At 42.6% G+C, this 24645-nt stretch overlaps 2 protein-coding genes across 3 annotated transcripts; both read right to left on the bottom strand.

The window, feature by feature from the left end:
* Window positions 1-223: 223 nt before the first annotated feature.
* On the bottom strand, window positions 224-4617 carry Cst9l (cystatin 9 like). Its single transcript, XM_031373688.1, has 3 exons — window positions 4303-4617; window positions 2190-2303; window positions 224-510 (listed from the first exon to the last, which is right to left on the bottom strand). The coding sequence occupies exons 1-3, from the start codon at window positions 4522-4524 to the stop codon at window positions 433-435; spliced, it is 414 nt and encodes a 137-aa protein (XP_031229548.1). The 5' UTR covers window positions 4525-4617; the 3' UTR covers window positions 224-432.
* Window positions 4618-12442: 7825 nt separating this feature from the next.
* Window positions 12443-24352, bottom strand: LOC116092422 (cystatin-13). Of its 2 annotated transcripts, XM_031373687.1 has the most exons (5): window positions 24202-24340; window positions 20856-20996; window positions 19447-19798; window positions 15260-15373; window positions 12443-12602 (listed from the first exon to the last, which is right to left on the bottom strand). In XM_031373687.1, exons 3-5 carry the CDS (start codon window positions 19672-19674, stop codon window positions 12519-12521), a joined length of 426 nt encoding a protein of 141 aa, XP_031229547.1. In that variant the 5' UTR covers window positions 19675-19798; window positions 20856-20996; window positions 24202-24340; the 3' UTR covers window positions 12443-12518. The 2 variants fall into 2 exon arrangements, with proteins under 2 accessions (XP_031229547.1, XP_031229546.1); XM_031373686.1 differs by lacking the exon at window positions 20856-20996 and having other exon boundaries at window positions 24202-24352.
* Between the last annotated feature and the right edge of the window lie 293 nt (window positions 24353-24645).

Raw genomic sequence — 24645 nt, 5'->3', positions numbered from 1 at the left:
GTGTCAGAAATCTGGGCCCTATCTTGGATACTTAGTGCCCTAGGAGACCACAAGCATTGTACTTGTGGTCTTGTGTGACAACAGTTCTTATACAGCTTGCTTAGTTATGCATCATGTGACACTCCCCCCCCCCAGGAGCTTCAAAGTGTGGAGAACATTTTAGAAACTCAAATTGTCCCCACTACTGGCTCATAGTACTTCCTCTAAAATCATACACAGAACATGTTCATAAATGCAATATTTAATGAGCTATTCTAAATGATGAAACAGCGGCAATATACATTTTCTCTAGTTATTATCCGTATACTCAGTCTTGATACTACACAATGTTGCAAAACAAGAAACATGAGCACAGAGGCTATGCCAAGGATAACCCCTTCATGGATGCAGAGACATACATATCCAGTCCGTGGGTGACTCCAGTCAGAGAAACTATGAGCACACACTCTTGAATAGCTTGAATTCTGTTATCCAGGGGTAGGTACCAACAGTGAACAGGCAGATGAAGGTCTGAGGGAAAATAATAGGAAAAGACAGTAAAAAAAAATGGAGGGTAAGTTTGCAGCTTGTACTCTAAACAGACTACATTTCACCCTTTCCCTGCCATAGACCAATGGGTAGTAGAAGGAGACCAATGTCTTCAGGCTGCCCAGTGAACCCTTGGCAAATCTTGACTTGTGTCTTGATTTGAAGCACCATGGAAACCCAAGGGTATTTGTTGCAACTCTCCCTCAGCGAACAGAGACCTCAGGAGGATATCTAGGATTTTCTTGTCTAATTCACATACCTAACAGTAATGGTAGAAAGCACCCTGTCAAGATTACCCACTGTGATAGTGAATTAGTTTTAATTGCCAACACAATTTAGAATCATCTGGGAAGAGCATCTCAGTGAGAAATGACCTATATCAGGGTAGCCAGTGAGAATATCAGTGGGGAGTTGTCTTGATTATATTAATTACGGAAAGACCGAGCCTACTGTTGGTGGCACCATCTCCTGAGTTTGGAACCTGACATATATTAGAGTGGGAGAAGTAAGCTAAGTACTAGAAACCTGCTTATATTCATTTTTCTTTATTTCTGACTATGGGTTGTAGAGAGACTCTCTTGTGTACTGTATTGATATATCATCTTCAATAAAAAGCATATATGAAAGGGTAGAATAGAAAGCAGGGACATCCATTAGGCAGAGAGGATTCTGGGATAGAGCCAGGTGTAGGAGGAGTCTCCTCAGGACATGAAGGAGGATAGACACGTGAGAGCTGAACAGAGGTAACTGGACACATGGCAGAAATTAGATTAGAATAAATGGGCTATTTAGTTATGATGTAATAGAGGAACCAACCAAAGCTTATGGCCAAGGTTTTTGTAAATATAATTGAGTCTGAGAGTCGTTATTCCAGGAGCTTGGAGCTCAGAGGAGAAACTCAGTATCAACAATGAATGTCATATGACTAGCTGCCTTACGTTCTTACTGCCTTGAAGTCTTTGATATGATGAACATAATTGGAGTTGTGAGTAAAGTAAACCTTTCTCCCAAGAGATGCTTTTTGTTGGGATATTTTATCAAAGCAACACAAATGAAACTAGAACAAGCCACCCTTAGGTGTAGCCTATCAGCTAATGTATTAATAAAGCCTCTGATAAGATACTCAACAAATGTTAGATGGGGTTGCACACAGTCAAGCTTTACCTTGTCCTGGTTCCCCAGAACACATGCCCCAAGGCAAGTCCTGGAAGGGATGAGAGTGAGGTTCCCCTTCAACTTTCACTTTCAGACATTGTGTCAGGGTAGGGCCCTAAGAGCTGCACATTCAGGCAAAAGTTATGCTACAGCCTACCAGACTTCTGCTGAAGCCAATGGAGGAAAATGAAGGTGAGGGTAGCCCTTTGTATATCCAGAACACAGGATGAGAAGAGATACAAGCATTGTAAGGCTGTGGAATCCAGGGAGCAGCTACAGTGAAGCAATGGGTAGTGTGGAAAGCTCAGGTTGGTTAGTGCTCTCTGTATGTGCCTCATTGGGATGCCTGCTACCTCCAGATTGTGGGTTAAAGAGTCCTGAGGAGCCTTGCACCTGTCCATCCTCAGATCTCTAGGCATGGCTCTGTCACTTGTTCTTGTACTACACCCTGTCTCCCTGCAGCACCCACAGCTGTGAAAATTAAAAGGGCTCATGTCCTGCCTTACATTATTAAGATCATGGCTCTCCTGAAAGGGGCAAATGTCGAGACTCTCCTCAAATTTCTTGCATATGGTTCTACGAAGTTGAAGTCTCATGGAATACGTGGTTGGAAAATATACCTGTAAATAGAAAAAGATTAAAATTAACCGACCCATTTGCCACTTAAGCGGCTGTATGACTGCACTCAATATAGGAAGATACCCAGAATCTTCTCTGTCTGGAGTTCCTCGTGGCCTGGAGTAAACTCTATAAAGATAGAAGCCAGGGTAGTAGTCTCTAGACTAGAGAGTTAAGATTCAAGAGCAGAATGGAGCAGAGACTGAAAGAAGGACAATCCAGCCTGATATAGCTGTCTCCTGAGAGGCTCTGACAGTACCTGACTAATAAAGATGTAGAGGCTCCCAGCCATCCATTGAACTGAGTACAAGGTCCCCAATGAAGGAGTTAGAGAAAGGACCAAAGGAGCTAAAGGGTTTGCAGCCCCTTAGGACAAACAACAATATGAACTAACTAGTACCCTCAGAGCTCCCTGGGACTCAACCACCAACCAAGGAGTATACATGGTGGAACTGATTGTTCTGGCAGCATATATATATATAGCAGAGGATTGCAAAGTCGGTCATTAATGGGAGGAGAGGCCCTTGGCCCTGTGAAGGTTCTGTGCCCCAGTGTAGAGGAATGCCAGGGCCAATAAATGGGAGAGGGTGGGGTGGCAAGCAGAGGGAGGGGGGAGGCAACAGAGATTTGTTCTTGTTGTTTTTTGTTTTGGTTTGTTTTGTTTTTTGGAGGGGAAACTGGGAAAGGAGAAATCATATGACATGTAAATAAAGAAAATATCTAATAAAAAAAAAAGATTCGAGAGCAGAGACCTGTTAGAAAGCAGAGAAGTCGAGACGAATCCATACTATTCTCTCCAGACTCTGTAGCTTCCATTCAGACAGAAGACTCAGACTGTCGGCAGACATCTGACTCTATATCTCCATTCCCAGAGTCACAAGACATTTTTGGGGGGAGGGTGGCTGCTCTACCAGTGTTTGCTGGATAGTCAGCCCCAATACAGTGGAGCCAGATTTCCAGATACTTTCTCACCTGAGCTACGAGTCAAAGACTTGCAGTATAAGCACAGTCCAGAGCAGCGTTTCAAGAGAAGCCTTGTTCCTTTTACAGTGCGTGCTTTAGAAAATCTGTTAGGGGCTACATGGAGATCTCAGAGACCTCAGCACTGGGCAGGGCTAGGGCCACTCTGCCCTTCTCTTGCCAGGGAAGGGGAAATGGAATGCCCCTCCTCTACAGCTAAAAGTGCAAAGTTGGAGATGAGCATTACCATCCAGACCATCCTCTGTAGGAGCATTATAGAATAATAGACAAGTTCTAATGTGATGGGTAGGGTGAAAGAGTCAGCGAGGGTCCCTAAGCAGAAGGGAATTGAGAGGAGGAGCTGTTGGAGCTCTCAGGAGAGTTGGTGGGTCTCTCTGTGCTCCGTGAATTCTCAGCACCCACATAGTCTATCTTCGTTTTACTCTCTCCATATTTACCAAATGTGTCTTTAATATATATTTTTAGCTTCAACTATCAGCACTTTTCGTGAGAATCTTTTTCTTACTAAGTGGCTTTATTTGCTTAGAAGTATCTGTTCTAGGACCAGTGAGATAGTTCACCAGACAAAGGCACTTGCCACCAAGTCTGACAGCCTGAGCTCAATACCCAATATATACATGGTGGAAAGATATTACTAACTCCCCAGTTTGTTCTCTGACAAATGTACATGCCAACACACACACACACACACACACACACACACACACACACACACACACACACTAAATGAATGAATGAATGAATGAATAAATAAAATATAATTTAAGAATCTTTAGAAAGACATTCCCACTCTAAAATTCTCATTTAAACAGTGTGTCAAAGCAATAAAAATGACATTTTTCTTGTATGAAGATAAGAAATTATCTAGAATTTTAAAAATTTGCAACGAAAACACATGTTAAGCATTGAAAGTGACAGAATTAGGTTATGTGTAACTCATAAAAGGTGGATTGCTCTCTCCCATCCTTCGCTCACCAGCAAGTACATTTTGACAAGACAGGTAAGAATGTGGTCACTTACCATCTCCTTCCAGGAACTCATGATATGTTCCAGCCTGTAGGCATATTCATCCTGACTTTTCTGATTGAATGTGTTTATGGCAAATTCCACTGTGGGAATAAAATTAATAGATAAGTCTGTTTCTTTATTGGCCTTCGAGACAGGAGTGACGAGAACCTGAAAGCTCAGCAGAAGTAGCAGCCTGGCCCAAGGCAGCGCTTTCTTTCCCAGTGGACGGGACATGGCACCAGAAGTCCACAGCCGCTGCTTTGTCTGTTTTAGACTGTCAGTCCCACAGGAGTCTACCAGGCACAACTCCAACCCATAATCTCTTCAGCTTGGGCACAGGCTCCTCCTCAGTTATCACAATCATGCACATGCGCGAGTGCCCACACACCACTTTTCATTGCTGACCAAGCACCTTCCAAATGTCCCTAAGGAGAAGGCAATGGAGGCAACATCTTCAACCATAGCAATGGTGCCTAATCATATCTAATAGGGAGAACATCTGGGGAAGACAGACAGAGACTGTGAAATTAAGAGAAGTACTCAGGAACTTATGATACTTCACAGTATACTGCATGCCTATAATCCCAGAAATGGGGAAGAGGAGACATAAGGATAATGAGTTCATCCGGAGACTCCTGTTCTCAAAACAAAAACAACATCAACCAAACCATAGATGCAAACAGAGAGAGGTTACCTAGTCATCATCCCACATGTACCTGCCACTGAGTCAGAATATAAAACAGAACCTGTAACTATACCACAAGAACAGAGCAAGCTTCGGCCATGTTAGGAGAGTCTAACATATCCTTTATTTCACAAACACAGAGGTAGAAGACCAAGCAGGACAGAAGCCAGAGAGACCAGGCAGATGCAGTCAGCCAGCCTGTTTAAGTGGTTTTATAGACTAAATTACCCCACCCAACGCAAGTATAAAGTACTTTCTACCTTTTTCAAAATAATATAAAACTTATAAGCTTCATGCTCTCCATGTCTCACCTCTTATTCTCTCCTGCTTTAGGGCAGGACCTGGAAGAAGGAAGCCCAATAGCTGTACACAGAGCAGCTCTGAACAGACCACCAAGGAAGGCTACCTGGCTTGAGCTGGATGTTCATGAGTCCAAGAAAACCTTTCTGTACTCAACTGATGTGGGAGGGTTTATTTCTTATTCCAGCATAATCTATCTTATCCTAAGAGGGAACTCTAACTTGGATAGGCAACTAGTCCAAAGAGTAGAAAACTGTCCCATTCACTAACCTGTGTGAATTTCTTAGGCCATGACCAGGGACTAGGATAGGACTACTCACTGGCTCAGGCTAACAAGCATCTGATCAAAAATAGAAAAGCTTGTTCTAAATCCAGCAGGAAGGAGGGGGATCACACAGAAACCAACCACCACAACCCCTGGACCCCCAAGTCTAACAGAATAAGATGATATAGGCCTCAGAACCAAGACAGGATGACACTCGTTGGATTTAAGGAGCCTGTACTGCACTGTGGCTGTGCCTAGGGCCTGGGGCTAAGATTCTGGGAGTGAGTACAGGACCCTTCAGGTTGGCCCTGGAAACATCCTCAGGCATTGTGACCCATCTCAGATCCTGGGCCCTTTATTGTCTATGAAGTCCCTTCCTCATTTCATGGAGCTCAAATGGCATGCACAATGCCACTAACGTTTTAGCTCTGCCTCCTTAAATGTCCTTCGAGCAAATGAGGTCAGAGATTAACATTCTTTAGTTTCTGTTCCAAATTTAACATCTGGCATCGAGTCCTTTAGCAGTTGATCAATTATCTCCCTTCATTGTGTCTGTCTTACTGCTGTCAGGGATCTTCAACCAGTGTCTCTGCCTTCCCTCCACTGGCCCCCAACCCCAGGCTGAATGTACCAGCCCATTCAGTCTCTGCCTTTAGACCCTTCTTCAGCATGAGTCACTCAGACCCAGGGCCCAAGCACTTGCTGATGTCCTGTCATGTTTTCTCTCTGTAGGCAGAGGCTCAGCTGAACTCTCAGGACCATCCTCAAAGGGCCATGCATCTTTGCATCCTCCCATTTCCCAGCACTGCAGGTCTGTGACCTAGTCTGTACTTTTTTCCTCTGTCACTTGCTTTCTATCCCTTGAGCTTTGTCCTGGCCTCTATTTTTTCCTCCTTTTCGTTTTCAGTATTCTCAGTGGTGATTTCTTTACTAGCAAACTCTTGTATGCCTTGATAAGGCCCTGTTTAATATAAACTCTGCTTTCTTTACTCTCCTTTATATTGAGTAGTCCCATGCTATCGTCCCACAACCATCGCCTGTCTCCTTCCTGGAAGTGGAACCCACTTTTTCTCTGCTTTGTCTTGGCTGTATATGATTTTTTTTTTTTCGGTTTTTCGAGACAGGGTTTCTCTGTTTAGCCCAGGCTGTCCTGGAACTCACTCTGTAGACCAGGCTGGCCTCAAACTCAGACATCTGCCTGCCTCTGCTTCCCAAGTGCTGGGATTAAAGGTGTGCACCACCACCACCTGGCAGCTGTATATGATTCTTGTCTTCTGTTTTTTGTTTTTTGTTTTTTGTTTTTTGTTTTTTTTTTTTACTGTCAGATATTGTCAGCTATGTGCCAAGAGCCATTTTCAGCCACCATCTGCAGTGTGAATGTGGTTTATTTAACCACAATCATCCTCCTTTGTTTACACTTTGCTGATAGCTGCTTTCAAAATACAAGGGTAGCACTGAATCATTGGGAAAGAGATCCTGCCCCCCTCCCCAACACACAAATAGTTATCTTTTTCCTTTTCCTTTGGAATAATGTGCTAAGTACTAGTTCAGAATACCCAGTTATGGCCTTGGTAGCCTCTGATGTATCAGCACAGCTCAGTGATTCACAGTAGCTGCATCCTCTAGGGATCTGTGAGCATGACAATGCAGGGTCTTTCATGAACCTTGGTCTCCATGGAAAGCAGATCTGAGAACACCTTCACCAGAAGAGAAGAGTGCTCCCTTGTTCAGAATGAGAACCATGCTTTTTCTTCTCTAGCATCTCAGATCTATGTTCTCTCTATGATAAGAAAACTGAATGGCCAAAACCAACATACTCCTCAGTCTTGAAACCCTATAGTGGGGAACATGCAAGAACAACAGAGCTCCAAGTTCTGAGGCTTAGGCAGAACATTCCTTGGCCAATATGGAAAAAAGTGTTAAGACAAGGGGAAAGGCTCTTTAGAGAACTGGAAAACTGAAAATATGGAACCTGTGACCAACAAAGACCACTTGTCTGGAAGTTATGGGTGCAAGACTTGCATAGAGAACCGGCAAAATGGCTCAGCAAGTAAACACTCTTGCTGCCAACCCGGAGGACCCAAGTTTGATTCCCAGAATACTGTGATGAAAGAACAAACAGATTCCCCCCAAGATGTCCTCTGAGGCATATCAAAGTGTGCATGCTCATGCATGGCTGTCATACACATAGTAAAATAAACTGACAGACAAACAAAAAGTCCAAACCAATATACAGGGAGTCTAAAAGGTGTGTGAGAGAGGCTGCCTGGCATCAGGGTGGGAAGCAACTTCTGGAGTTCCTATCTACTCTGTTACCAAGGCAGAGCCACTATCTCTGGGACGTTCTGAGTTCTGTGAACCTAAGGAGGAGAAAAAAAAAAGGCTGATTAGAACATCTCAGGGCCACACATCTTTTTAGTTCCTTTCCCAGGAAGGGTTGATTCTGTGGTTAATTGTTAGGAAAGAAAAGAGCTTTCAGTGGAGAGGTGGGAAGACAGCAAAGGGGCTACTTTCCCAGGAGATAGATAATGAAAAGCTACTTTTTCAAGGTGGACAGGAAGATAGAAGCAACTTTCCCAAGGACACGGGGAGACATTCTCTGAAGAAGAGTATTCAGTTCTTGAGTAGCTTTGGTCAGATGTATCTTTTCCACTAAAGCCTGCTGGAAACCAACAATATATTACACAGCTGAATGGCCTTCAGAATGAAAAACTTTTAAAGTCAGGGAAAAGCATGTGGCCTGGAGGATTCACTCATCTCCCCGTGTTACCAGCCCCCTGGCACATAACTCTCCTTTGTAGGTTCACAACCTATTCTATCTCCATTCTCCTACAACTACAATACACATTTACCCAAGACTTAGAACCACACTTAGAACCTAGATCAAATTTAAAGAGATATTTGAATGTCACTCTCCTGGGGACAATATGTGTTTTAGTCCTAATGACATGAAACAGGATTCCTCCATAGTCCCATGGTCCTTATGATTAAAAAACAGATGATCTTTTGAATAAGGTCAGAGCAAGATGTTTTGCCTGCTCATATATGACATTAGTTGGCTAATTTGAAATCATTTCTCTGAAAACATCTCACTTTTCAAAATAGGCCATTTATGTTGAATAAGAATGGGCATTAAGTGACTGAGGACATGGCTCAATTAGAAAGTGGCTTGCCTTGAAAACATGAGGATCCATGTTTGTATCCCCAGCCAGGCATGGCAGCACATGCCTATGATCCTAACCATGAGAAGACAGATGCAGAAAGATTCCTGGAGCTCATTAGCCGGTAATATGTTGGCAAACCAGTGAGCTCTGGGTTCAGTAAGAAACCTTATCTCAAAAAATAAGGTGGAGTATGATAGAAGAAGACAGCCCACAACCACCTCTGGCTTTCATAGGCGTACATACATATATTTATAGCACATGACAGCCTATACAGTGCGTAAACCACATATCACATATCATCCTTCATATATGCAAACAGGAATTCATGTCAAGTTAGAACACAAGAGGATAGTGCAACTGTAAGAGCACTGAGTTTGGCTGTCCCAAATACAGTGTAACATCTGATGGAGATGGTGTGTTGTAGATCAGGGGAAAAGAATAGGTGAACTGAGAGACTGGACTCCATTTTCTGGGACTGAGGTCACTGCTATACAAAACCAAGTAACACACTGAAGACTGTCAGGTATGTGTGCTTCCCCTCTTTGAGAGTCAAAGCTCATTCCTCATTCCTCTTCCAGCATCATTCCCATGGCCCCATGTAGACAGCTTGAGGAGAAGCATCAGAACTCTGTGAGCCCTGAAGGTTGGGCTCAACAGACTGAGCTCTCCCCATCTATGGATGATGCTGCAGCGATTCTTCCAAAGGTGGTGACTGGTCTCCCTCAGTGCTCTATCTTATCAGTACATGTACCTCAGATAATAGGAGAGCCAGCAGCAACATCAACCTACCTTTGTCTAGGACCAACAAGAAGTTAAGGCCTACTGACAAACATTCAAAGATTTGACATCCCAAGGCCCGTGTCCCCTGCTCAGTGGGGAAACCAACCAGATGTCTATGTGTATGCTCACAGATATAAAAATGTGCACAAACCTCTGACAATGGGCAGAGACACCTCAGTGGTGGTGGTGTTCTTACATCAGTTAGAATCAGAACATAGGGCAGTCCTTTGTTCACCCTAGCTTGATACCTGCCTAGCTTGGTGGCAAAAGCTGTTTTATGCCTAGGACACATAAAAATCAAGTTAAATCAAATACAGGCAGCACAGCAGGAGGAGGAAGACAGACCATGGATGCACAGAGTCACAACACAATACCACATGGGAGGTGGAAGATGGACAAAGACCTGTGGACCTCCATGCCACCTATCGACCTGCCTTTCAGTGCAGTGTAGACACCTGCTTGGCAGAAGAGAATGTCACCCAGGGGCCCACCAACCTGCCAGCCCATGTGGCCATCCTGCAGCAAGAACCACCACAGTGTGTGAGTATGTGGTGGTCAGATGGGAAAGAAAGAGAAGTGGAGCAGCTTGAGCCTTATCAAGAGAGATGGTAGAGAGGAATTGTGAATGATCAGCTCTGACACCTAAGGCCTTGCTGAGGTCACAGCCCAAGATGCTGCTGAGGGACATGTCTGGGTCCTTGGTTATGCAGCACCAGGGGTCTGTGTCAATGTCTGTGGCTCATATTATTACTAGGGAGCACAAGGATATACCTGGTTGAGGGAACCATAAGGGTCCATGTGGATGTCCAGGGCCTGTGTAGAACTGGACTCACTGGGTGTGGTGCTCTGGAGAGCTGGCCCTACCTCTCACAAGTGATAACACTCAGGAGAGTGGGCCCTCTACTTCAACTGGGCAACACAATGGAGCTGGCCCTGATGATGAAGGCACCGGTGAGCCATTACCAAGGGTGTGAGAGTAGGGAGAGCTGGCCCACTCCCTCAAAGGCTGCAGCACTTGATAAAGTGGGGCCCAAGCCTTGAGTGGACAGCATAGTGGAGCTGGCCCTGAAAGCATGAGTGCAGGAGAACTACCCTGCCTCCTCCAATGATGGCATTGGGTGGCCTAACCAGAGAAGTGCTGGAGAACTCACCCTGCTAGTTCAGGAAAGCCAGCATGCTACCAGGATCAAGGGCTCTGAATTGATCTACCCCAAAATCAATATCACCTGCAAATGGGTGGGACGTGTGAGGTGGGACTGTGAAAGGGCCAGTCCTGCTGATCTCAAGCTACAGGATCTTTACGACCTAGGACAATAACAGGATAACCTGGAGGAGTCCTAGTAAGGATCTTTTTTTTTTTAAGAGACTTGGGACAATAGCAGGACAACCTAGAGGAGTATGGACAAAGGATATACTGTGGGACATACTGTCACACCCTACAGCTTCCACAATGGATATCTTTTTCTTTTGGGAGAGAAATTACAAGGGCAGAGGGTGGTTACAAAGGGATGGGGAAATGAGTGAGATTAAGATGCATGATGTGAAATTCACAAAAAAAAATCAATGTAAAGTTAAAAAGAGTGAGAGGAGAAGAAAAGAGGAGAGAAGAAGAAAGGAGAGAAGAGAAGAGAAGAGGAGAGGAGAGGAGAGAAGAGAAGAGAAGAGAAGAGAAGAGAAGAGAAGAGGTACACAGCAGTAGGAAGGGGTGAGACCATGAAGAAGCGATAAGGAGCAGTAAATACAGCCTGATTTCTGGGCAGAACACCTAATTCTACAAGAATTTCTTTCCTAGAGTCCCACACTCTGCTCCCAATCACCACAGAGCTGTGACCAGGAAAAGTGCTGTTATATTTATCCCTTCCGCCCAACCAGGCACCAGGTCAAAGGAGGCAAAGTTGAATTATGTCTGCTGTCTGACCCCATAACAGGATTCCATGAGTGATGACCTCACCCATCACACACAGAAGACAGGCAGTGTTAGTGGATGCTGCTCTCTATGGGCAATGTGTTACCTTAGTTGTCTCTCTAAGCTCCAGAAAGACATTAGAGGCAACATAGATTTTTCTGTGCCTGCAGATCTAAACCAACCATCATCACAAATGAATTGCAAGCCTGCTGTGCTGTGAATTATAACTGGCCTTCTGATTGATCTCAACAAAGCCATCTTCCCCATATTTATAAGTAGAGAATAAATACCCTACTCTAGTAGAAAGCCATTGGAGAATTCTTTGTGAACACTACCAGATTGTGACCCTCAGGACTAAATAGAACTTGGAAGCTAGAGGAGCTATGATGCAAAACATCAACTGTCCTTCTCTATCTTTCCAAACCTTCACTTAAGATTAAACCCTACTCTAGAGGATTCCTTAGCCTTGTGTGAGCTAAGAAGTTAATTGCCATGGGCCGGACCAGCCTTGGCCCCCTAACCCATGGGAGAAATAGGGTCCTGGTACAGGTTAGCAAGACGTTAGTTGATTGACAAGCAGACACAACACAAGAGTGGGGCACCACCTGCCAGGGGCCGGGCCAGTCCTTCAATGAGTGGGAGAAATCGGGTCTTGGGCAAGAAAGTCAGAGAACGGACAGACAGACATGACACAAGGGAGTGTTGTATCTGAGTGAAATGACTTTCTCAGGGATCAACCAGAAACTCAAATGAGGCCATGAATGACAGCAAAGATGACAATGCAACTGACAGGTGCTTTGCTAATTCCATGCATGCTATGTGAACATGAGTGAAGGAGGGACCCTGTGGAGCCACTGTGCACAGTGACAGGTATTTGTGCTTGGAGAGTTGTTAGGCTAGAAGTAACATCCATTTATTGGCTACAGATTCCCTTTCCTCAGCAATGATGGACTCACCTAGGGAAGCCTACCCAAGCCCAGAAAATAGTATCACACACTCTCAACACTCATTCCAAAGAACACACACACTTAATAAAGTCAGCAGGTCAGCTGTGGTGGTCCATTATCTTACTCGCATCTTTATTCATTTAAGAGAAAAGTAAGAGTGGCAAGGTGTACCAGATGCTGATTAGATATCTCTGCATTGCTTCTTCAGCATTTTAAGTTCAAACTTCCATGGTTTGGAGCTAACCACAAAAATGCAAAACACCATCTAAAAGAGACATAAAGAACAGTTACTTAGGAAACTGTGAGAAGGCATTGTAAAGTGCCTAAATTTGGATACCCAGAACCCATGTCAAAAAGCTTGATATAGTTGTACCTCTATAACCCAAGCACAGTGTGAGCAGAAACAGGAAGATCCTGAAGGTCAGTGGCCAGCCAGTCTACTAATCAATAAGCTTAATGAGAGAATGAGAGAACTTATCTCAAAAGATAAGGTAAAAAATGGTATGCATGGACATTTGTCCACAAATATATATTACATACATATGCACATATGTAACATATACACAGACACACAGAAGTGCAAATACACACACACAGAGAGAAAGAGAGAGAGATTTAGTATGAAATAAAAAGTATGAAAATCCCACAATTCCTTACTTCTAGTTCCCAGAATTTGACTTAAGAGAACAAAGAAAGTGAATCAACTATACAAACTGCAGTACACGTATGGCCAACCTTGAACTTTCAGGCAGAGGAGCCAGCCTTCTTTACAGAATCAGTCTGAATCCAGAAACTGGTCGGTCATAGAAATCCACCTCTATCTACAGCCCACTTTCCTGTGGTCCATAAAGGCCATCAGCTGTGCCTGGGTTCCTGAAGATCCAGCCCCATGGAATCAATAAAACAAGAATAGCACAGAGCCCTGTGCCTCTCAGAAGTAGAAAATCTGTCCAGACACCAAGCAGAACCACCTTCAGGTGGAAAATCGCACAGAGTTGTGTGACCTAGTCTCAGAATCTTGAAGGAGTGGGTTCCAGGCTCATGGTGGACAATGTGCACTTTTGTTTTTCTTGTCTGTGTCCTAAAAATCCATATTAACTTAGAATAATATGTAAAGTTGAAATGCCTTTATGATATCAATATGACATGAATGACAGCCTCAAGCAAAGGAATTCCACCAAAATGTGCACAATACATGGCAGTTTAAAAAGCAAAGAAAAGAAAAGCTTCAATTTTTATGAAGCTTCAACAAGGTTATCTTGACACAGATGTCACCCAAGGTTACTCCTGGAAGAATTGGACATTCATCAATGGTTCCAGAAGAACATAACATAACACCACTTCTATCCCTAGTGTATTTCATAAGAATATGGTTTTAGAAAACATTGATGTAAACTTATAGAACATAATTCCTTTACACAACATAAATTGAAATATGAAATGTCTTTGCTTTTTAGACATTTGATGGACAAGGCCTGGTAACACTAGTGCATAGCAATTATAACCCTCAGTCCTACATGATGGGGCAGAAGACTGAACATAGGGTAGTATGTTAGACATGCAGACTCACTCAAGCAGCCCCACATACTCCCAGGGCTTCCAAACAACAGCAGGCTTCATAGAATCAGACAAGGTGATTTCTTCCTGACATTCCCTGCATCAAGGATTTCTATGACATGGTCATGACATGCTCTTCACTAGCTCAACCCCTCCTAGTACATAGCACTTAGGGTAGGGTATCTACCAAGATGACCACTACCCAGGACTAATAGCAGGGTCAACTCATCTCTTCTTTAAGATGGCAGTGCTGCAGAGATGGCTCAGTGGGTAAAACGCTTGCTGAATAAGCATGAGAATCTAACTTTAGATCTCTAGCAGCCATGGAAAACAGCATCACAAAGCTGTGACCTCAGCACTGTGTGACCACCGCACAGAGAGACACAGATCCTGGGGCCTTCCCCGCCAGCCCTTCTGGCCCAAAGGACAAGCTCCATCTTCAGTGAAAAACAGTATCTCCAAAAAGTAAAATAAAGAACAGTAAAAGAAGACTCCCAGCATTAACCTCTGGCATACACATGCGAATGCACAAGTGCATGCACACACACATACACACACATGCACATGCACACACACACATGCACACACAGAGTGAGAGAGAAAGAGTAATAGTAATAGTAATAGTAATAATAGAAATTAAATTGTAGATTCTCTTAGAATATCTCTTTATAAGAAAGGTAATAAGTTAATAAATATAAAATGATATATATATACTAGTTTGGCTGAAATGGCTCTGGTTTTAGCAAGGACAGATCCACATAACAGGATACCCCTTAGTCCTGGAAAAGAACAGGACAGATTTTTGCTCTATGACTTTGTGCCAGAGGAGCCTGAATCAGAAGGAATGAAGTTTGAGTAGCTCTAGCTTTATCAGCCAATCTTCTGTGAAGTACTACATGTGTGACTGTGACTGGCCCACTCATCTGGAACATTCCTGCCAGTACATACCACAGGAGAAGAACAGTTGCCCAGAAGAACCGGGTCCAGAATGCAATAGGTAATGAATTGGCTTTGATTTAAGCCTACTTTTATGTGTCATGTATATGTATCTCTATGTGTGCTCATGTCTGTGTCTCCCTAGGTGCATGTACACATGTATGTATGTATGAATACGTCTTATAATATAGGATAGGATGGTGTCAATGATAGATAATAGAAACAACATCTCAGGTCTGCAGTCTGGCTACTACAGTCTCGAATGAACAAAGTTTAAAGACAAAACTACCAAATGTGTTTTAGACTGCAGTCTCGAATGAACAAAGTTTAAAGACAAAACTACCAAATGTGTTTTAACTGTCCTCTCAATGTACTCTATCTATCACATGGGACCAGGGCAATTTCCTCTTATGTCAACCACATACATACCTTTTTCATTTTAGGATCTTGTTGAAACAAGCAGTTTTCATTTTCTCCTGCAATTTTCTTGCACATTGTTCGGGCAATGTTTACTTCAAGATAATACTCCAGACTGTCTGTGATCTGTCAATGAGTCATGTAAGTTAAATCTCATAGAAGAAAAAGGCACCAAGTATCTCCTCTGATGAGCCAATATGCCATTGACTACTTAGGGCTAGAATATGCTCTTCCTCGGTGCTACATCTCCTGGCAGAAGTTTTGAGATTATTTGAGAGAATTCTTGACATCTGTTTATCTTCTCTCTCACAATTGTTTTATCCTTTTATTTATTGATATCATCTTTATTATTGTGTGTATACATGGATGTGTGATATGTATATATTTATATGGGCTGGTGCAGTGACCATGCACTGAAAGGCCACAGGTCAATCAGCATTGATGTCTTTTGGGATGACTCTCACAGAACCTGGAGCTCATTGATTTTGCTGAGCTGTGTGGCAAAAGAAGCTCAGGGATCTGCTTATGCTTGCCCACTGCCCTGATTGTTGGGTTGCAGGCATGCACTGCAATGCTTAACATTTGAGTAGATGCTATAGTTCAAAGCCAGGCCCTCAGGTGTCTGCAGCCATCACTGTACTGAGTCATCTCCTTAACTCCTGAATTTTAAATTTGATATAGTAATAACAAGTATTCCTAGATCAAAGCAAGAAAATTATAAACAAAGAGAATTTATTTATTGTAACTTGAAATTAGGTCACCTGTAGAGAACAGGTATTTAAGTTTTGAGGGTTTTTGAGGCTCCACATTCACAGATCAGGGACCTTAGCAGGATTCTTCTTTCTGTATCCTACCATAGTGGAGTGCAGAAGGACAAGAGGGAACATTAAAAAAAATAGCAGGAGTTCAAGTGTGCAGCCTCAAAACCTTTAAGAACAAATCAGTAACCAAGGAAATTGCCAGCTAGCTTAGCAAAATCAATGAGCTTCAAGTTTGGGGAAAGTGATCAGTGAAAACAGCAATGTTGATCTGTAGCACCCAGTAAGCACTCACACAGGCACCCATGTGCACGTACACACTACTCATATGAACGAATACATATATTCATATCATATGCACACAACAATAACGATAATAATAACAACAACAATGTCAGAGAGAGAAGTAAGTCAGACGACAAAGGTAAAACTTTTCTTTGTAGCATCAAATCCTCCCCTTAGGGCTACATCTTTGTACATTTGCATAAGGGATTAAATTTCCAAAGCATGTTTTTAGGAGGACACATTCAAATGACAGCACATGTCTTTTCCAGAGGCCACCATGAGAGAGTCCAGGATTGACAGACCAAGGGAGAGAATAGAGAGTTCTACAATTTTTAGGAGGAGCACAAAGGGCTCTGTGCTCACAGAAAAGCACTTAGAAACCCGGGAAAATATTAATCATGCAGGGGTGTCTCCTCATTGAAGGGGATAAAAATCAAATGAGTGCATTCCATCCAGAAAGCTGAGAGTAGCTTTTGTTAATGACCCAGTGACCTTTGTGCTGTCTGTGGAGGAAGACCTCACCCAAATTCCCCAGAATGATTATTCCAGACTCTCCCTTCCCTCAGGGGAGTTCTCTCAAGTACTTTATGGCTTGCTGATCTCTATGCTATCATTCAAAGGCCACACGAGATTCTAAGCTTTTTAACTATAAAACCCACCTTCACAAGTACCTTGGAAAAAAATAAAGAGTTTATCTGCAGTCACACCTTAAGCTTTATTGTGCACCCAGCATTGGACTGACTGTTGCCTGGAAACCTTCTGCTAAATTGCACTGTGTTTTAAATATACTGATAATAAACTTCCTGACATTCGATTCCCCAAAGTCTGTTCCAGGTTGATGAAGTAAACGTGCACATAATTTCCATTCTTGTGTCTTTGAGGACTTGCTTCTCTGTCTGGATACCTGCAGGAACCCTCTCAATCAATGACTTCAAGCACAACTGAAAGTTTCAGCCTCTGCTGCACCCACCTTTCAAAAGTCTAGAGGCATTTTTACGATGAGAGTTCCGCTAATTGTCTCTTACTTTTAAAAACATAGACATATCTAGTACTCAGTTGGTCAATAAATTCACGATAGGTGGAAGAACGTTTCTCAAGCAAGACACAAGATCCAAACAACATTCAGAAAGAAAAAGCTAAGGGCTGTGTGTTTTCAAGTCTACAGTGTGTATAAACAAAATTAAACTGCAAACAGTGAATGGTCAAGTACAGCCATGCCCTGTAATAAAACTTAAAAAAATAGATAGAGAGTAGCAGCATTCAGTGGCAACTTGCCATTATCTTACAAATACACTAACCAAAGAATTCCAACTCAGAGTATTGACTATGATGAATCCAATGACTTGTTCATTGTTCTATATTTTCTATTAACAGACCTACTGATCTGCTAGAATGTAAGCAAAAATAATTATGATAATTCAGTTTCCGTGTGTGTGTGTGTGTGTGTGTGTGTGTGTGTGTGTGTGTGTGTGTATTTTCACACAAGTAAAGAATGTGTGTGTGTGTGTGAATTCCTGTGACATTTTGAATGTGAAAATAAACAAAATACAGAAATATAGTATGATTTCAAAATATACTTAATTGGACCAGTGAGATGGCCCCATGGGTAAAACCTCCTACTACCAAGCTTGAAAACCTGAGTTTGATTCCCAGAATCTACATGGTAGAAGATGACTGACTCAGACATTGTTCTTATTCTTCCCTCCCCACACCCCTCCACATCTCTCATCTCTTTCTGTCTCACATAAGGAGAAGAGAAGAGAGAGAGAGAGAGAGAGAGAGAGAGAGAGAGAGAGAGAGAGAGAGAGAGAGAACTTTGAATCTTTCCATAATCTATGTACGTGGAAAGAAAATATCTGGAAGGAGAAAGCAAAATATCTTAGTAGTACCCTTAGGAGTAACCAGACAGGTTGGAAATGCAAGAAACAGTTTCCTTTCATTATTATTGTGTATGTATGTGTCCGTGTATGTGTGCATGATTGTGGGTATGATATCATGTATTGGTAGCTGAAGAAAATATCTAAATTTGAAATTCCAAAGCATGTTTTCTATTGAATGTATATTGCTTTCACACCACCATAGTTAAGTAATCATAAGTTAAATTATGATAATTTAGAAAACATGTTTTTCTAAGTTAAAATAATTGCAAACAGTGTCAATTCACCTAGCCACCAACCAATTGTGAGCCTAATGTATATACCCAATTGTTTAGCAAACAATAGACAAAAGGCTTCTTGCACGCTGAGGCAGCCCCCCTCACTCCTTTTTCAGACTCCTCTGACTTTGGACCTTTCAGGTACCTTGTTTTTCCCTTTTGCTAGACTCTTCTCTACTATGGAGCATGAATCAGAAGTTGCTTGCCCTATCCAGTCACTTGGAGTCATACCCTGATAACAGTCACAAGGATTTGGGTTTATGTCTTGACTCCCTTACTTGCCAACTGTACAGCATTGTATACTTTCCATGCCTCAGTTTCCTCTCTATAGCACAGAATATCTCCTGCCTAGGAACTGTGTAAGTTGAATGACTGAGCCGTTGAATAAAAAGGCCAATCAATATAAAGTAAATGTTCTAGTTGTTCTAGCCACAGTGGTTCCAGGCTGCTGTACAAGTCTAGTGCGCTTGTGCTCTGGAACTCAACACTGCACAAAACCTATAGATGCCCTTTCTGAGCTGTGATCAACACTTTACATTTTTTATTTATCTTTATTTTCTGTGCATGAGTGTTTAGCCTATATGCACATATGTATTCCATGTATGTGCCTGGGGATCTCAGAAGCCAGAAAGAAGTGTCAGATCCCCTAGAACTGTTGTTACAAAGAGTTGGGAACCAACTTATAGATGATGGTAACCAAACCTGGGTTATCTGCAAGAGCAGAAAGTGCTCTTAACCACTGGACTATCTCTCCAGCCCTTGACCTACAGTTTTAGTGTTACTATAACTAATTTTAATTGACATTTTATGTTTCTTCTACATCTCAGACTAATAAGTAGCAAAATTAATTAATCCTCACTTCTAAAATGAAAGACTATGTTGTAGATAAAGGCATTCTATGGCCTTGTTTCCACTCCTGTGTAATAACTATCCCGACGCTAGTCTCTGCCCCCAACAGAAGACTGGAGGATAAAGGAGCAAGAAGCAGACAGCATACCCACCTGCTCCTGAGATTTTAGGATATCCACCACCCTGAAGTTGTAGGGGTCATTGCTGGCCTTGTTATACTCTTTCATGGCATACCAGAGTGCATGCTGCACATACACATAGGATTGGGGGATGTCTTCGAATGACCTCACAATCTCTGGTGAGCCCCAGGCTTCGACTCTTCTAGATACAAACTGCACTGTGAACACCAGGAGCAGCAGGGTCTGTAAGAATCTGGCCATGATGCTTCTTCATTCAAGGAATGTATCTAGTTCCTGTTTTCTTTCCAAAGCTGGTGTAGATGTAGCCAGCAAGGCTCCTGCTTCCTCTGTAGATCGATAGATCCTTTCTCAACTCCTGACACTGCTGCGGGATACAAGGAAGGAATGTCTGTTGACATCATAACAATACTATACCATAGTGAGAAATACATATTTGATTTTCATCCCCATTTCTGCAATTAAAACCCTATGTATTCCTGAGTGATAACAGGAGAAAGGAACATCCACACATTCCATGTCAAGCCCTTTTCAGGCAAGTGTAAGTTAGCTCTAAGTGAGCCATGTAGCAACACATAGATGGAGCTCATTGTCAGAAGAAGCAAATAAGTCGGACTTTGCCGTTTACCTTTGACCTCAAGGGGATGAAGACTGAGTTGATCAGCAGTGGTTAATGATTTTATCAACTGTGCCTGCCTCAAAGCCTTAGGAGAGCTTCTGGATTGGTGAAGATGTGGGGCAGGGATGTAGATGAATAAACCCCCAAGCAAAGTCCTTTCTGGCTGTGCATATCACTTCATTGAGCTGCTCATCTGTTCCTTAGCAATTGTCCATGCCAAGGCACAGGGGCAAATTTGACTGCAATTAGAATTAAGATGCGCAATCTTTACCCAGTAGATAGGTCATGATTCCCTCGTCATCTTTGAGTGGATCAGTAAGTACCCTTTATTGCTGGAGCAGGTTAGTTTTTTCAGGAGTGACTTTGTGCCTTTTTGTCACTTACTCTTCCACCCTGCTATGATACAGTCCTGACACCCTCACCAGACAAATATGTACTTCAAACCACAAACCTCAGATCAACCTTAACCTCTATTGTTTTCAGTTTATGATATTCAGTCATGACAAAAAAATGGAATAAGATACCAAAACTGCCAGAGGTTATGGGGACCTTCCCTTCATAGCCAAGTCCAAAGAAAGTATGAGCTACCCCAGGAACCTTCACTTGTGATTGACATCTAAAGTGGGAGGTCATTTTTTCTTTTCTTTTTTTTTTTTATTGGATATTTTCTTTATTTAAATTTCAAATGTTTTCCCCTTCCTAGGTCTCCCCTTTGGGAACCCCTATCCCATTCCCCTTCCCATTGCCTTTATGAGGGTGCTTGCCCACCCACCCACCCACTCCTGCCTTCCTGCTCTGGCATTACCATATGCTGGGACAACAAATATGCTCAGACCCAAGGGCCTCTCCTCAAAGTGGAAGGTCATATGAAAGCAGGTCAAACTCCTGTTGTCTTAGGCTGGTATCAGGTAATGTTGTAACTGAATCACTGGGCGTCCATTTGATGCTAGAAAGAATTAGAACATTTCTGAGATATATCACACATGGGGTCCTAGGAGTACTTTGTGAATTAAACAAAAGTATCTGGCTAGTCCCAGAGATGTCCCCTAGGAATTTCCCAAAAGACCTGGGATGGGGGTGCCTACAAGGAGTCTATGAGAGTGATCCTAGCTGAGATTCCTACAAGTGGAGGACATAGAGACTGAAGTGCCGACCTCCTGTAGTCAGGTAGGACTTCCAGTGGAAAAGGGGAACATCAGCCCAACCATAAGATCTGTCCTGCCAACAAGAAGTGTAGGGATAAAAATGGAGCATAGACTGAGGGAACGGCCAGCCTATGACTGGCCCAACTTGGACTCATCCCATGGGAAAGAGACAATCCCTGACTCTATTAATGATACTCTGCTATACTTGTAAGTGGGAACCTAGCACAAATGTCTCCTGAGAAGGTTCATCTAGCCGCTGACGGAAACAGACACAAAGACCCATAGCCAAACATCAGGCCGATTCTTGTGGAAGATGGGGGACTTAAGGAAGCTGGCGGGGTCAAGAGCACCACAAAACGACCTAGAGTGTCAACTAACCTAGGCCCATGAGAGCTCCCAGAAACTTAACCACCAACCCAAAAGCATGCAGAGGATGGACCTAGGCCCTCCACACATTTGTAGCAGATCTGCAATTTGGTCTTCATGTGGGTCCCCTAACAGTTTGGAGTGGGGGTTGTCTCTGACTCTGTAACCTGCCATTGGATCCCCTTCCCCTACCTGTACTTCATGGTTGGGCCTCAGTTGGAGGAGAGGTGCTTAGTCTTGCTGGGACCAGATGTCCCAGGGTGGGATGTTTACTAAGGGTGGCTGCCCTTTCTCTGAGGAAAAGGGAAGGGTTTTGTAAGGGCAGGACTGGGAGAAGAGAAGGGGGCTGAAATTGGGTTGCAATGTGAATTAAAAAAAAATAAGCCAGGTGGTGGTGGCGCACACCTTTAATCCCAGCACTTTGGAGGCAGAGGCAGGAGGACTTCTGAGTTTGAGGCCAGCCTAGTCTACAGAGTGAGTTCCAGGACAGCCAGAGCTATACAGAGAAACCTTGTCTCGAAAAACCAAAAATAAAATAAAATAAAATAAAATAAAAATTATGAAACCTACAATGTAACAATGATCTTACAATTTCTCTCTCTCCTTCTCCAAAGAAAGTTAATTTAAAAAACTTTCCTGTTACAATTCAGCCCATTTTTCCCATGTAAATTATTTGTTTCCTGGGAAAATGTATAATTCTATATTCTTGCCCAACACCAACCCCATCCCTCTTTTTTTTTTTCTGAATGATACCCCCTCCTTGTTCCCAAGGTTAATTTTTCAGGTACAGATGTGGCAACCCCCACCTGAGATTTCACACAGCCTCAACAGCTGCATTCGTAGAACCTCCCTCATTGCCTTGATGGCTTATTAGAACTCAGATCTTCTCACTATCCTGAGGCTCATCAGGCCCTGAGCCTCTTATGTCACTTACTCATGGTCATCTTCCCTAGGCACTGAGTAACCCCTTTACAAAGGAGAGAATGAGGCTTATTAAGAAGCCAAGAAAATGCATAAAGCTACATGATGGGGGTTTCGAGGTCTTACTACTACTGGTCCCACCTTGTTAACCTATATCAATCTTAATGCACACATTAAGTCTCAGCCTGGAATACACGTTTGTTTTGAAGGAGATCCAATTTTACCAGAGAAGATGAACTGAGTTGAAATTTCTAAGATCTGGATGCACTAGTTAAAAGCAAGTAGAATATAGACAATGAGCAAACAAATACCTTGAGACACTTCAGAGTTTTTAAGTGGAAAGACTATATTTAAGTTGGGCATAGAATTTGATGACAAAACTAAGAGATATCCAACATCCATCAGGCATTAAAGATGAGTGTGATACATATAACCAGAGTACTTCTGAGGTCTTGGTTCAGCTGTTCTCTGATAACATCATTCTGGTATCCTCTCCATAGGTAATGCTAATCAACTCATGCTGTAGGTTTTCTCAAGTGGACAACTAAGCTGGGAAGATGCACTTGAATCAAACCTTTAAGGGAGTAATCAAGTGTACCATTCTACCTCACTCTGGTTTGACTACACAAAGAACTGTAGTCCAAAGATATTAATGGAAAATTCCAGAATTAGCAACTCATAAGTCCGAAATCATTTTATTGTAGAACACTACAGTTGCTCATTGTATTGGTAGCTTTTTCATCCTCAAATGTAACTTATGAGTTAAATTTTATCATGTTATGTCTATATAGAAAAAAGAGCAATATATATGACATTGATACTACTTAGAATGCAGGCATCCACTGTAGAGAAAAAGGTCAGAAACAAAAACAAACCCTCCATACTTTAGCAACAAAGCCACAACTACTTTGATACTGCTTGTAAATTAAGATGTCTTACACAAACATCTGAAGCATAATTTCTAGTGACCTACAGCATCTGACATAGATGAATAATCTCAAGAAAGACACATTGTATTGTAAAATGTACTATTTAATGAGATAGTCAGATACTCACCTATCTATCTGGATTTGCATGTCACACAAATGGTCAATAAGATCAAGTAATTGGCCCTCAACTACTATAAAACTTTTACATCCTATTAGCCAAGCAACTTTCTGTTTGTGGTCTCATCTGCTATCCACTTGTAACATATTTCAGTAAGTTTTTTTTTTTTTTCAGTTTGTGCCCTTGGTAAGTTTTTTTTTTTTTTTAACTAACATCCACTGGCCTTGTCTACTCCATCTTGAATAGCACTGACTGGTCATCTTAGAGCATTTTTCCCACCAGTAAGCAAAACTTGTTTACTGGCACATAACTTGCTCAAATCTCCACTGTGATCCCATTAACCTGCCATCAGAATGAAGTTAGATGCAGCAAGAGGCACAAAATGTGACCCCATGTTCTAGGCAACATGGCCTCTCCACCTCCACCTCACTTGCCCTGTGTCTTAAGATGTTAACAAGCCCCATTAATCACCTTGGTTCTTATTTGGTGTGTTAAAGGAGAATCTGAACCCAACTGTTCAGTATGTGATTCTGTTTTCTAATCTCTGGATTACTTTCCTGGTCCTTGAAGACCACCCTGAACACTCTACTCAGTACCATGTCTAAACCAAGCCCTCAGACATGTTGCTGGTCTCTGGGCCTTAAAGTGGCTACTCTATCCCACAGGAGGTACCTTTATCTGTAGTAAGGACGAAGATTAAGTGGCCTCTAGTCCCAGGTGCTCTTGGCCACCAGCACTCTCAGGTCATGCTGCTGCTCCCGGATAGGTATCTGTTGGGATTTAAGCCCCAGGTATTTCTGGCCTCTGACTTCACTCTCCTACCAAGTAGTCATGCCTGTATCCCCTTTATGAGGTAAGCTAACCACTCTGATGCTGCTCTAGTCTGGATACCTCAGACAGGTCCTACCAGCCTTTTTCTCACTGCTCTTGAGTTGTGTGACACTACTTCAGGGTTACATGGGGAAAAAATGCATACCATCCCAGATAGGAAACCAAAAGCAAACTAATGTGAAAACACTGCCAAAGTTCAATTTGGTGAGGCAGTGAATTTTACTGGGGTTACTTGCAGAAATATAGGTGAGGGCTTATATGAGTACAAATGACTCAAAGCTACAT

This window comes from Mastomys coucha, unplaced genomic scaffold, assembly GCF_008632895.1.
Source record: "Mastomys coucha isolate ucsf_1 unplaced genomic scaffold, UCSF_Mcou_1 pScaffold15, whole genome shotgun sequence".
Taxonomy (NCBI): domain Eukaryota; kingdom Metazoa; phylum Chordata; class Mammalia; order Rodentia; family Muridae; genus Mastomys; species Mastomys coucha.
This window is presented reverse-complemented; position numbering and strand designations above follow the sequence as displayed.

What these genes read in the sequence shown, in the direction of transcription:
- Cst9l (XM_031373688.1), bottom strand. Translation starts at nt 4,524, where the DNA reads ATGTCCCGTCCACTGGGAAAGAAAGCGCTGCCTTGGGCCAGGCTGCTA. An exon ending in TGAGTTCCTGGAAGGAGATG is followed by an intron (nt 2,304 to 4,302) that starts GTAAGTGACCAC and finishes TTCTATTTACAG; the next exon opens with GTATATTTTCCAACCACGTA. An exon ending in AGAGCCATGATCTTAATAAT is followed by an intron (nt 511 to 2,189) that starts GTAAGGCAGGAC and finishes ATTTTCCCTCAG; the next exon opens with ACCTTCATCTGCCTGTTCAC.
- LOC116092422 (XM_031373686.1), bottom strand. Translation starts at nt 19,674, where the DNA reads ATGGCCAGATTCTTACAGACCCTGCTGCTCCTGGTGTTCACAGTGCAG. An exon ending in TCCTAAAATCTCAGGAGCAG is followed by an intron (nt 15,374 to 19,446) that starts GTGGGTATGCTG and finishes ACTCATTGACAG; the next exon opens with ATCACAGACAGTCTGGAGTA. An exon ending in AAGATCCTAAAATGAAAAAG is followed by an intron (nt 12,603 to 15,259) that starts GTATGTATGTGG and finishes TGTCTCTTTTAG; the next exon opens with ATGGTGTTTTGCATTTTTGT.